The sequence below is a fragment of the Diorhabda carinulata genome, chromosome 6, assembly GCF_026250575.1.
Source record: "Diorhabda carinulata isolate Delta chromosome 6, icDioCari1.1, whole genome shotgun sequence".
Taxonomy (NCBI): Eukaryota; Metazoa; Arthropoda; class Insecta; order Coleoptera; family Chrysomelidae; genus Diorhabda; species Diorhabda carinulata.
In genome coordinates this window covers 6,250,754-6,265,749 of record NC_079465.1, presented here as the reverse complement: position 1 = coordinate 6,265,749, position 14,996 = coordinate 6,250,754, and the positions used below count along the sequence as shown (strand labels likewise).

The 14,996-nt window shown below is 33.3% G+C and overlaps 1 protein-coding gene across 1 annotated transcript in view; it reads right to left on the bottom strand.

Annotated features, from left to right (window-relative positions):
* The window catches only part of LOC130895868 (protein O-mannosyl-transferase Tmtc3-like), a 184,691-nt gene that overhangs the window by 99,293 nt on the left and 70,402 nt on the right, over positions 1–14,996 (bottom strand). Inside the window, exon 3 of the mRNA XM_057803442.1 lies at positions 1,919–2,000. Within this exon, the coding sequence (XP_057659425.1) occupies positions 1,919–2,000 (82 nt within the window). The remainder of the gene's footprint in view (positions 1–1,918; positions 2,001–14,996) is intronic.

Here is a 14,996-nt window from a genome sequence, read left to right as displayed (position 1 = left end):
GGACCATTTCATCATGCACATCATTACAGCCATTTTTAAACTTTCGACACCATTCACGCAGAACACCATCACTCATGAAGTTTTCCCCATACACACGACTCATTCTTCGATGGCTTTCTACAGGACTATAGCCTTCAGCCTGTATAGAACGAATTACACTTCGCAATTCACACTTGGCGAAGCATCAATAATGGCGGACATGTTTATAGGGCTGTAGTCGAACGCCGACTGACACCTGAATGTCAACAATGGCAGAGTGTGTAGTGTGAGAGCTTCGCAGTCACCCACACCGCATGTCCGCTTTCTTCTGCTCGCGTAGCGTCTGCAGGGAGCGATCGGTGGTTAAAAACAAAACGACTCTCTTATATCAATAGCAATGATAAAGGCAATGTTCAAAGATAATAAGTGCTGCGAGCAAACAACGAAGAATAGAAGGGATTTATGAAAAAAAATATGTTAAACAAGGATGTATACAATAGTAACAGATTGAGGAGGATATGGCCAACATATAGAACGGAAGTGATATTCGCGAATGATATGGTATTATTACAGAGATCTGAAAAATATCTACGATATATCTGGAAGTAGTGAATACGAGAATTAATATGAAATATGAAAGTCCCAAGATCTTAGCATCCCATGAATGAAATCTCGATTGTCCAATTATAACAATTGAAATGTCGGAAATTGGTCATAAAAGGTCAGTTGGTTTTATTAATTGGTAAGCGTTAGAAAATTTCTTATCAACGTGGGAGATCGAGAAGTATTCGTTGATAGTTGGTATCGTCGTAACGCGTATGCTTTGGGCCGGTTCCTTGTATCAGGGCCACAGATCCACCACATCAGGGTAGTTAACACTCACGCATAGCTCTTTACTTTGAACCAGAGGGATTGGGGAAACTAGCCTATTATAGAAAACCTATATTAGATAGAGATAGATAGATATATACCTATATTAGAGTATGAATATTAAGATCGCGCATAGGTTGAAATTTTTATTTTTTTCATGAATGAGGTGCCAATATTTCTCAATGACCTTAAAACACTTTATCCCTAAATAGAACATTTTCTAACTCTAACTAATTATTGAGACCAACAGACATTTTATGACCAATTTCTCACCAGTCAGATAGTATAATTGGTCAATAGAAACTCCACACATGCGGTACTAAGATCGCGAAGCCGATATTAAATACAAATCAAACTAAGAGATAAGATCTACAAAAAGAGAACATAATAATCCAAAAAAAAAAAAACAACTGGAACTAGTAAAAATATATAAATATCTACGTGCAATAATGGGAAGTGATGACAGACTAGAGCAGGAAATAAATAAGAGGACAGGAAAAGGGAGTAAATTATTTAATGTATTAAAAGCATCATTCTTTGGTAGAGAAGTAATACCGAACAACATAAAATTATAAATTGTGAAATAACTAGTGAGGACTACCGTGCTTTGCAGCTATAAGACGTTGGCATAAAATCAAAATCAAGTAAACCCTATAAATGCAATGGAAATTAAATTCCTGGGGAAAATAGAAGTTAGAAGTAAATAATACCAAAAAAGGCCTAAGAATTCAAAATGTCAGGAATACATTTGGAAGTTAGAGTTTGGAGTTAAAAGAAGTAGGTGGCCTCGACAAGAATATTCATTTTTCTATGGGGAAAGATAAGATCAAGATCTTAGAGCATTTGTGATCGACAAAATGTATGAAAATAAGTTAGTAGAGGAATCAAATCACGTATGAATTGATTATCCATGGTAAAAGGATATCAAATACTCTTTGGTCTGACTACAATTCTCATAAAAATACATAATCAAATGTATTATATATATATGCATTTAGTAAAATGAATTTAACGCTTTCTGAATTTTCCGGCACTATTCAGAATATTAATTAGAAAGTTGAAAACTTACCGCTTCTGTATGAATAGGATGAACAGCAAACAGCATGGCTGCCACAAAACTAGACAATTCAGGAAGGAACATGGAACACATCCTGAAAAAATAAAAAACGTCTATTCCAACATTGAATATTTGGTTATATCCTGTGAATATAGAAATAGAAACCGTAAGGAAAAGAGGAACAATAAAGTTGGTTTTAATAAAAATGGTATCTCTTAATATTCTCCTAAAAATGGAAATACAGCGTTTTGTTTTGTAAGTATATCGAATGAGTTATAAATTTCGATGTGCACACATGAATCAATATTAATGATGTTCTAATGATAACTTAGCCCCTCCAAATATCTTCGTGAATTAGATATTCCAAATATCCTCCCTGCAACCTATTTTTGGAAACTTCTTTTCCATTTGTAAATACCTCTGGGGGCAGTAATCTAGACTCACAACTCTTAGAAGATTAGAGATCCGGTGATCTTTTTGATCACTTTATTGAATCTTTCCCCTCAATCCAAAGCCGAACGTCACGTAGAAAATTGTCTTAGGCGTCTAGCCTCTTCCTCTGAAATACTATTACCATGTTCCTATATCTCATTGATCATGTGTCGGTGTAAGATTTATTTCAATAAATAATAGTTTAATGATATGATTCTCTAGAATATCAAACCATACATTTAGTTTTTGAGGTATGTGTGTGTGTATCTCAATAATAGATTTCACTGTAGTAAAAATGGATACATTTCAATTTATTTCTACCTCAACTATACTATCTTGTAGCATAGCCTCAAATAAAGCTTTCGCCGTTCTTCAAGCGCCTCCGTAATGGATTGATATGAAGTGTTGTCAAAAGCATCCTTAATGTCAATGGCTAAAGAAATATCAAGATTCAATAACTCTAACTAAGCAATGTAGTATACTTGTAGAGGACTTTTTAGCGACTGGGTTTGAAATGGCCTTCTTATAAGAGTCAAACTTTTCTTTCTTCATAGTTTCTAAGGTGAGACTGATCGTGCGGTAGGACTCGGGTTGATCTTTTAGTCTCTTGTATGAATATTACTTTAGACTTTCTCCATATTTCATGTATGTAGAATCACGCTGAATTCCAAAAACTTTTGAAGATGTTTCTTCATTACTTCGAAACATTAGTAACATTACCAAAAAATGCCGAGTAATTTGTAGAGTTTAGAGCTTTCAATCCCCTTCTGGATTCTGTTTATTACAAAGATATTTTTCTCAAAATTAAGCTTCTGGTGTTAGGAACGATCGTCTTCTCTTCCAGTTTCTTCTGGTTCTTAGCATTTTTTATGACTTGTGGTCCTGAAAGGTTGATATTTAAAAGGATTTTTGGACTTTCTTGCTCATTGTTGCGATATTTTCTATTTGGCTTTTCGAATAGCCAAATTTGGTTTGATTCTTTGAAAACGTTGTAATGGGACTCACTAGTATTTTCTCAAAGAATAATTTGCAGTTCTATACCTTCAAAGCTTGTGATACACTACAACTACAAACGGTGTTTTCTATTCAGTTTGTCAGTGAAAACAAATTTATCCATAATCCTCGACTTGTACAAGTTTATGTTTTCTTAAAAGGTCGCCAACTCATTTTATGCATCGTTTTAATAACAATAACTTGAAAATTGAATTTACTAATTAATTGCGAGATGGTTTACGTAAGATTGAATATTTCTTACAATGATGATGAGTCAAAAACTGCTATGGAATTCCATAATGTTGATTAGTACGGTGTTGAGCACGCATAATTCCGGTGATTTTCCAAGGAGTATCTATTCAACAGAAATCTTTTGTTCATAAGCAGCAATTTCGGTATTCAGGGTATGGTCGAAGAGATAATAACAATATAATAATAATTAATCAGAAGTTGTTAATTGAGCATGAAAGTATATTAGTCTTCTTTTTTTATAAACTATTTGGAAAATACACGTGCACCAAAACCACGAAATTATAGAAAAAATAGTTACTAATAATTTTTACTATCGATAGGTGCTTGCTCCACTTTGTGTGGTACTATCTTTCAATATTGAGACGGATAATCTTTCGGTCAATATTACTAACAATTATTTTCATACATTGTAGACGATTTATTATATATTTTTTATGGTAATAGAGACAAATACGTTTCCAGTGGTATTGAATCCGGTATATTCAGATATGTGCACCATAACCAATCCAAAGATCAGATCGGCCAATTAAGTGTGTGAGGGGCTTTCTTCTGTTGTCATTATTTGTTCCAAATCTTCAAATAACACAGTTATTCCATAAGCTGAACCACCACTGGCAGGATATTTTCTAATTTCTAGTTCTCGTTCGTTGTTATAGTTCATTTTTTTCTATGTAAAAAGCAAGTACAAGAGGATAAACCCTATTACACTCGAATAGTTCCAGTGGTGCCTGCCGTGTGGAGGTGCATGCGGATATTGATCTTAAGCTTCTGTAGGTTGTAGTGTTCGGGAAAGACGTGCCTTGATAGATGATTCCACAGGTTTGCACTTCTCCAAAGCAATGAGTTCCGATAACTTCACGTTCTGGGCGTATGCGGGTGAGCTCGGTGTTCATAAACCACGTCTGACTGTCGAGTAGGTCTTATAAATACTGCTCTAGTTTCTAGTATGTTGGACAGCTCGAAGGAGCATTTACCAGAGTAGAATCGGTAAAAAAGAGTCATGTAAGCGATCTTTCTTCTATGTAGTGGGCTGTCCAAGTTATTGACCAACTCTAGATCGCTCTTTTCTGTATTGAGTCGAGCATTCTCAGGGTATGTTTGGGAGCCGAGCTCCAAATGTGCGAGCATTACTCGAAAAGTGCTAGTGCTACAGAAATTTAGCATGGGTAGTCTGTGTAGATTACGAACCAGCATAATTAGTGACACGAAAATTTAACAAAACATGGTGATCGATCAAAAATTGAGAAACGTGTATGGAAAAGTTAGTTTATCGTCCTCTTCGAGTGTATGAATGGAGCAAGTGGTTTATAGAATGTCTTGAGTCGGTGAAAGATGACGAGAGACCTAGTGTTGTGTACGTGTAGTGTGTGTGTATGTGTGTGTGCGTGTATGTTTGCTAGTGAATGAGGATCAGTATTATTCGGTCGTGTCCATTCATCAGCAGACGACAGTAGTTTTAAGGACATTAACGTCGGCTGACTTCCAGGCTGACTACCAGAAGTTTGGAACGGAGAAGCGAGCTTGTATCATTACCCGATTGGTTAAGTTAGGTTAGGTTGAGAGTTTGTTGAGAAGAGATTACTTCTTCAAATGTATCACTTTTAAAAAATCCAACATTTATAACGCTAAGCCAAAACTTTATAAAAATATGTTTACAAGAATTCTAAGCGTTTCCTATTTTGGTCTACTGTGAGGATATTAATATATACTGATTGGTCTTCATTACTGTATACATCCTCAAACAACTTATTTCAAGTACGTGGGATGTTTTGTTAACCTAGTCATCAAATTTTCTATAAGAATTTTCTCAAAATTTGGCGATCGTATTAATATATAAAGAAATATGAAAATCTTGATTTTTATTTGCGAAGACTTTAAGCTTCTTTCTCTTGGAAGTTTTTGAAACTTTCACAGCGATGTAAATATTTAAAAATATTTTTATTTGGAGCTGAGGTACCTAGATACAACGTTATCTATCCTTTACTAGTAGATTTCTTGCTTTTATTGTTCTACATAAAGTGAAAATTTTTCAACATTTGAGAGAAGCATGTTTGGAAATAAATATTAATGAAAATTCGAGGTGAACTTATTGGTCTTATTGGTATTTCTAATTAAAAAGTGTTTTAAATTTAATGTATAATAGTTATTAAACATTTCTGTTTTCATATATCCACTTAAGAACAAAACGTAATACAATATGGTTGGAATTATTGTTTTAGAATTACCCCAGTAAATGATTATAAAAGAATATCTAGGTCAAATTTCACGATCTCCAAAACCCTCTATGGATAATTTTTGGTGAATACTGATAAAAAACAAATAATCCAAGCCGTGTTAGATTATACCACTACCATTTATCCTCAACAAACACCCGCATCAATCATCGAAAAACGTAATTTTTGGTAACGTTGGGTTTTTTAAATTTTTGCCCCAAATCTCCAGCATCATTCTCATTAATATTAAGATATGATTAAATGTTACGCTCATTCCTCCTGTCAGGTGTCTGAAATAATCACAAAGATATACAGAAACCGCTGTTTGCAGAGTAGTTACATTTAGGGCACACAGTTTTCGGTCTGATGAATTCATTAATAGAAACTGAGACTAAGTTCACGTTTGAAGAGATAGACGTCAGCCATAGACACTTTAATGGCATTAGGGCAAGTTTGTAGTACGGAAGATTTACAATGAAGTTAGGTCGTCGTGTTGAAATCATTATCGGATGTTCCATTAAATAGAGAAGTTCAATGCACAACGTACACTGCGGTAAATGAATTACGCAAAAGGCGAATACAATGAAAGGCTAATCGAATTAGAAGGATACAAATAAAACTATTTTAAGAAAAACTAGGAGTTTATTTTATCAACTGGATAAGTTGCTTGAAAAGGGAAATGTCCAATAAAAGTAACACTTTTCTCGTGAGAATTTACAATGTGAATATTATATTGTTAAGACTTTGATCTCATTGAGCTCAATTTCTTATAAGGATCATAAATATAAATAAAAAAGCATTCTAATTATTCTTTTTTGGGCAAGGTTTTTTCGTACATAAAGTGGAATAACAAATAACGCACATGATCATCCGTCCCGTGGATTTGCCACACAGACCAAAAACTTTTGATTTATTAATAGTCATCAGGATCCTCTTCAGTAGAACTTCTTCACCCCGAATTTTTCTTTGTTGGTCCTTAATTTACTTACCATCCAACGTGTGCCGGTGCACACTTTTGATTGGTTTAATTTGGAAGAAAAAATATTAGTTTTAATTTGTGAGTTGGTAAGCCAGACACATTCAAATAAATAAATACCTCGAATGTCGGATTAAATCCTCGTTCTTCGATAATGTCTGTCCCAAATTGGGTCATTTAGATACAACAATTGTATTTTTAGTGTTTGTTAGTAAATTTCTTCATCCATTTCTTCTCGGCGGAGCATGGTTCATGGTGTGGAGTTAATAATATTAAATTCACGTTCCCACTAGGATAACACAATCATGGCGCTTCTTTGTAAAACTAAATAACGTCCATTGGCTCAATGCGAACACAGTAATCAATGATGCAATCGTATCAAAACGCTGTACTCCATGATTTTCTTCTTCTGCGTTGAAAATTATCTAGTTGTTGATCTTTGAGGTATGCTCTCAGTTGCGTTCCGTTATTACGTTATATCTGTTATGCCTTTTTCACAAATGAACGGATTCCATGAAAATATCATCAACTATTATGAACATTATGCGGAATTAAATAATGCTAATTTGATAAATCATACATACTATTTCGAGTCATTATTTCAAATTGATTTTTAATAATTGGGTTATAAAACAGGTTTTGCAAATATGACTATAAAGCTGACAACATATTAGCTCCGCTGTACATATTCTATGATTATTATTTCCCCAACTCCTGGTAATCGTGATATATCACTATAGGTACATCAGCAAATATTGATATTTAGTTGAGAAGTGAGCAAATACAGTCTCTACGACCAATATATGTTATTATAATATCTAAACTAGCGAAAATGGAATACTAACCATTGGAAAACATATTAAATTAATTACGACATTCATTAATAAGTGCACCTATTCTATCATTTTCCAAATCATGTGTTCATAATTTAGAAGTTAATGAAGAAATAGAAAACAAAAGATGTATATATTGCCTTTATAGGCTTACAAAAAGCACAACAGTTTGGGATAGCCTAAAACTGAAAAATGTCATTTACCAACAACAAGAATTACATCAAAAAAAAACAAACTAGAATCTCAAAGTTTCATATAAAAAGATGAACTAATACAAATAAAGGTACTTAACCAACTGTTGTTTATAATAGTTAAGGATGATATAACTAAAGCCCCAAAAAGAGAAACCAAAAAAGTGGAAATGAGATATTATAGGTTAAACTCGGAATTCCCCTTGCAGATATCCACATGATTTGTGCATCTACCGAAAAAGATTCAATGAATAATACTAAGAAATGGGAAAAAGTAATCTAAAAGTTAATATTAGGAGTTAAAAGTGGTATTCATGGAAGAAGAAACAGATGAATACAGCGATTGGAGAAAAATGGAACAAGTCGAAATGATTAAATATTTAGTGGTGACGAAGACCAAGAGAAGTAACAGATGACGCGGATATGAATAGAAGAGTATTTAGTGACTCGAAACTGTATTCTACACTTCCAAGGTCATTGATATGAAAAAGAAATCAACAAAAAACTAGTATACAAGACAGTATAATGGTCAACATAAATATATGAAAGTGATATCTGGGTACTGATAAACAGAACTAAGCACAGAATACAAGCAAAGAAGTGAAGGGAATAACACGTAATTACTAAATTAGAAGTAAGGCAGGAGAATAATGTATGGAATTATTAGGTAAAACGATATGAAATAACAAGTTAAAACGGTTTTGGCACATGACTAGAATGACAAATAAAAGACCATTTCAAGTTATACGGGAAGCACGATCACATAAAATTTGCAAACCGATAGATCTAAGAGAACGTGGAAGCAAGAGATACCAGAAATATTTGGACGATGCTAAATATGGCACAAAACAAGAACTATGGAAAAAACAGCAGTAACTTATATTATTATCATTCTTCTATCGATGATTTAATAATGATGTATTCATACACAAGACACATAGATTTCTAAAAATTGTGAGGTAATAATCCAGTCTCATAACTTTGGGAGAAAAATATGGATCAATACAAATGAAATTGGAGCTACTACAATGGATATAACAAAATATGAAGACATAGTATTGCATATTGGAAAAAATTAAGGTTGGATAATAATTGAAATAGATCAAATATTATTTATTAGGAAACGAATTACAATCACATTATCAATGCATATTTTAATAAGCAAATTATCGTCTTCGAAGATCGAATGTAAATTGTATCATTTCAGATGCAAGAAAATCTAGATTTTGATGATCGTTTTCCTAGTCATTCATTGTAGTCATGCATTGTAATTTAATGAGTGATAGGTTTCCATTTCTCCCGATCTTCAGCCATCTGAAATGTTTGCATGGTTCCTTTCCTGGTTTCTTTCATATTTTTCCACTTGTTCTAATTCATTTATTATTGTGGTGCCATGTAAAAAAATATATTGTGTTAATATTATCAATCTCTACGTTATGTTTATCATGATTATGGCATTTAATTCTAATTATTTCAATTTAATTACTGTATTTCTGAGTTCTTCAAAGATTTCGATGTTATTGGCACTGTTCTTCCTGAATGGTTTTTCAAAAAACCAGCGAAAGCAGCATTGGAGATTTATAATCTTCAAATCTTTCATCAATCTCATCGTTGTTAGCATACAAACGCAGAATAGAAGGAATTAATTAATAATTCCATTCAAGTTTTTATGAAAAGATCAACAACAGTCAGTTTGAATGCTATGATATTCGAAATGCAGAAATATACTACACAAAATGCATAGCACTGAAATTGCATACATACAATGAAATATCAGTAATCCCTAAAGGAATATTTAGCATTTGAGGCATTCACGTAAAATCCTATTTCGTTCAATTCGACCTACCAACATAAATATTTTAAGTCCGAAGGAATATGTTATATATTATCATTCGTAGTAGAATAATTATCCCAGAGAGGTAGTCTAGGTGGAAATTTATGAGCCTAAGCGTATCTGTTTTGCCCGTAGATGAGTTAATTCTGTATCTTCGCTTACAGTCCCTGTTTTAGTAATATATAAGCTTTAAATCATCTTATGTAATTATACTGTTACTTATTCATTAGAGCGAAATACTTTATGTTTTATGGCGCGTTACGTTCATAAGGTATTTCTGTTTTTGATTCAGGGAAGTGTGTATGAGTGGAAGAGCAGAGATAAACACACAATAAAATGAACGCCGTGATGACATAATGGTGATATAAGACAACGCAGCTTGAACTATGAACATTGATAAATAAATGCTATGAAGATGAAACATTGAAGAAGAATAACAACGGAGAAAAAATAAAATAGGATAGCATGATTAACGATGGAAAGAGAATAGGGAAGAGAACGTATGAGGAAAAAAAGTAGAACGAAGTAGAGAACAGAGAAAAACTAAAACGGAATTAAAAATAGTGAACCGAATCAATTTCTAAATCTAATAGTGGAAGTGGATCAGAAATGTAGTATATTGTTCTGTGAATATGAATTACTGTTTCACAACCGCTTAGCATCTCTACACGTGGTGATGAATGCAATACCCCATGAGTTTATTTTTAAGAACGAATATTCTTAGTGGAAATATTATCAAGAAAATAATATTCGAAAATACTTTAACACAAGTAAATTAGGATTAAACCCCGAAATTAAATTGGGCGCTTCTGATTCTCTAGATTCTAAGAGGTTTTATGCAACAAGAAATGTAGAGCACAAAATTTTCAACAAAAAAGGTCTTCAGTCATTTTTTCGTTGGAGCCACTATTTATTAGTAAATCGCCAGTTCAAATTCAAGCCAATTGACGTTCCAGGCGCATATAGAAACTGTTCCAATTCTTGGAAAACTACTAGTTTTCAAAAAATCAGAATGCATCATGATGGATAAGATCTGTATATTCTACTTGGGTGAGCTAGAATTCAATAACTCAATTCACCAACTTGCTTTTTTAAAAACAATTTATTTAGCAAACTGAGAATTTAATAATTTAAAGTTACAAATAGTTACACCAATCTGACTGGCGTACTAGACGAATATCATTTGAATGAACAAAATATTAGTTTCACAGGCTTCTTTATATATTAATTCTTATCTTATACCATAATAATTATAAAATTAGATAAATATAATTATGGTTTATGATACTTCAATGGGGTTGAAGTGGAATCTATAGAACTTACAGACAGACTAAACATATTCGAAATTTATAGCAAGATAAGTTAAAGAGGTTAGAGTTCATAATAATAAATAAGTAATTGATGATGATGCGCCGCTGTGAAGAGGGTTGTTTTGGATAACTCAACTCTAGCATAATTGTCGACTTAAAATTTTTCGAAAATCTTGCGAGATGTAGAGGTACATTGGCCACATAAGCACTTGGAGTTTCAATGGATATATTTCATCACTCGCTATATAAACAAGCAAATCCAACGAGTGATTTGTCGTTCGTGATATTATCAATATTTTCATGTATATAACTCACATGAACTACTTGGTTTCAAATGAACTAAATGCGATCACGAATACTATCTTTGTTCTCGGTTCATTATTACTTCAATATTCACTGACCTCTTAATAGTTTCTCTTTCACAAAAATGTGGGTACTCATTTTGAAGCTTATAATCTCAGCATCAAGTTTATACAAAAACATTCTCAGGATGATGTATCCTTATTAATACAATTTTGAAAATGCATAGAAAGTTCAAAATGTCCCGTTTTCGTAAATATGTTCTCAAATATCCATAAGTTTATTCGAATATTCTAAGTCGTATCTGTGAATGCAGATATTCGGTTTCAGAGACCGAAAGCTTTTTTCTCGTCTCTTTCCCATGAGTAATCTTGCCGTCTGCAGAGATGATCACCGACAACGGCGCGCGTGCGCATACGATGTGTTTAGAAGTAAACAGATGGCGATACCATACTGAATTACTGGAGCCATTTTATGGAAAATTTTATGCTCTACAGTTTCAGCTCCGGCCCTTTTTTCAAATTCTATGTAGTTTTCAAGTTATTCGCGATTCAAAATATTTTTGAGCATTGAAATCCATTTTATAAAGAAAGTTTTGAAGTTAGGAAAAAATAGAAACCTTTTTTGTACACAATGTTGTGTTCCACATTTCTTGTCCCTGCTGTTTGTATCGAAATCCTCATAGTTTTCCGCAATTCAAAATGTTTCCGAGTACCTGAATCCATTTTATGGTGAAAATTTTGAAGTTAGGAACAAATACCTGGGGTACTGTTTTGTAGAGAATTTTGTACTCTACATTTTGTAGCAGTTTTTTCGAATTCCTCATAGTTTTCGAGTTATTCGCGTTTCAATTTTTTTTTTAGTTTAAAGTCCCAAATTTCGAAAATCCGTAATTTTGTTAAGAGTTGCTAGACTTATTCAGTATCCCAAAACCTCCCAGAATCTAGAAAGTCATAACCGCTCAATTTAATTTAAAGTTTTAGCTGAAAATCGCCTAATTTGCCTGTACTATAAGTCGAAACAGAGATTTTGAAAGAAAATCTGCACTGGAACTTTCGAGATGGTTCAAAATCTAGTTGACTTTGTAGTATTCGAGTCTGGTACCAGATGCTATTACGTTAGCACCTCTATGGCTCTCGTCATTGAGAAATGTGTAGAAATAAACCAGAAAGGTACATATTAAACATGTAACATAGCGATACAGAGTTACGAGGAGGTCAATATAATTGCCATTCTCTAGAGTTTAGAGAAAGTAGAAAATATGGAAAATAATTACCCTGGTGTATGCTTTCAAAACCGAACTACTCTAACCAATTTCTTCTCAATTTTATACTGATATCTAAAAAATATCTGGATCCCAGTAAAAATATTCTATACCTTTTTTCTGGCTTTTTAAGAACATTGTCAGCAAGCACCTAATGGGTCTAGGTCTACCAGAAATTGTCGACGGCAGATTATGTGTGAAGAGAAATTAATTGAATACCTTCCAGTAGAAGTTACAGTAAGATATGCTTAGGAAGGAAATTTGTAGGAGCGAAAGCAGCTATGATCGGGTGACGCAGAAAGCTTGAAGTCGTATTGTACAATCCTCAACAGATAATTTTATAAAAACGTACATTTTCAGGAATATACCTACCAAACACTCTCTATGGATTGTCGATTCAACTATCCTAGTCTCTTATTTCTTAAACAGTAACTTATCAATTAATGACTTATTGCATTAATGGAGTATAAATGACTCTAATGGTATATTGATCATACAATTGATGGACTTTTTCACGACACAATTCGATACTCTCACTAACAAACATCAAACTCAATTTATCCAGTTTCGTAGCCGATTCCATTAGCAGTTACTAAGTGAAATGTATGTGATAAGGAGGGCCTGGAGTCCTGTATGCTTTCTGTACAGATTAGTTTTAGAAATGATCTCGAAGCACTGAAAAGAAGGTTATCCACCAGGACGTACGCCCTGGGGAGTGACTGATAGAATGTATAGGCGATGTGAGACAAAAGATAAAATAGTTATCGTTGCTGGAGGGATTTAACTAAACATAAAAAACACAACAACAGTTAGTATGTTTTCGGATTGTATCATCAAAATAATTATTATAATTTGTTTTGATTTTAACAAAATTTACAAAATGTAGTTATATTACGCAGATGGACAACATCTACAAAGATTTTCAGTGAAATATCTCGAGATGGCGTTTTCAACATCATCAGAAGAAGATGTGCAAAAAAATCGCCGCATAGCTTTTGATTGAAGATTGAATTTTTTGCATCACACGTCTGGATAAAAAGATTTTCCAGATTTAAGAGCAAAATAAACAATCCCACTTATATTCCAAATCAAACCAAAAATTTGATTACGTGATACAATATTTTTAATTGAGAGGCCTTAGCTCAACCAATATGAAAGCTGAACTAGATTCTACTCTGGGTGAGAATGCTCCTTCGTTATCTACAGTAAAATATTAAGTAGCAGAGTTTAAATGAGGCCAACGACCTGCGAAGACAGCATCGGTAGTTGACAACTCCAGAAATGTTGAAAAAAATCCGGTACTGGATGATCTTCGACTGAAATTGCGCGAGCTAGCAGACATAGTAGACATGTCAAAAAGTGCTGTACATCGCATATTAACTGAAAATTTGGACATGAAAAAGCTGTGCGCAAGATGGGTGCCGCATTTGCTCATAATGGAACAAAAACAGCGTCGTGTAGATGTTTGGCTAAGAAGAAAGTGTTGTTCCATCAAGTCAAAGCACCAGCTCACACATCCGTTATTGCAATAGCAAAATTAATGAATTGCAATTTAAATTGCTACCTCATTCAACTTCTTCGCCAGATTTAGCCCCGTCGGTTTATTTTCTGGTCACAGACTTGAAAAAATAGCTTGTTGTCAAAGATTCTCCAATAAGAAAGAGATGATGTCGGCAGTTAATGGCTAATTTGAGGAGCTTGACGATTCTTATTATAAAAAATGTATCGAAGGGTATCGAACTTATTGAACATCGCTGGGAAAAATATATAGAGCTGATGTTTGCTTTTTATTTGTTAGGCCTGGTACTTCTAGGAGCATCTTCGTATGGTGCCGTTGATCGGTTAGTTTAGTTCTGTTGTATTAATTATATTGGATAGTTGGTTGAGGATTTTTGAGGGTTCTTTGATTGTCTGAGATGGATTTGCTACTGCTTCCGCCCTCAGAATATGGTTGTCTAATGATGTTGGTCTGTCTAATCGATAGAAGTCTGAGACCTTCACTCTTTTCTGATATTTGACAGGTCATTTTACATCAAATTGCAAAAAAGTCAAATTATTCGAATGTAAATAACTCACAATAACCTTTAATTTGATTCCGAATACACAATAAATTGACAAATTACATTTCGACATGAGCTAAGACGTTTCCTCGATATAATAAAGGGCAGTAAAATGTTAATTAACGTTTTCTTATGAAGAAACTAAGTTTATTACAATTCCCAAAGCTAATACTATTAGAGAAGTCTTCTAAATGATCTATTTACATCTTACGTAATGATATCTACAGGAAGTTCATATATATTTTGATTCTGAATGTGGATACAAAAGTTAGAAAATACATCACGTGTGGAACTGAGAATTCAATTTAGCCTGAAATAATAGAACTATGTTTAAAGTGAAGTGCAAAACCGTATACATAATAAAACATCTCTCTAGGTGTACAAAAAACACTATCTGGGTATATGTACGATAGATAATGTTTGACGCTTTTA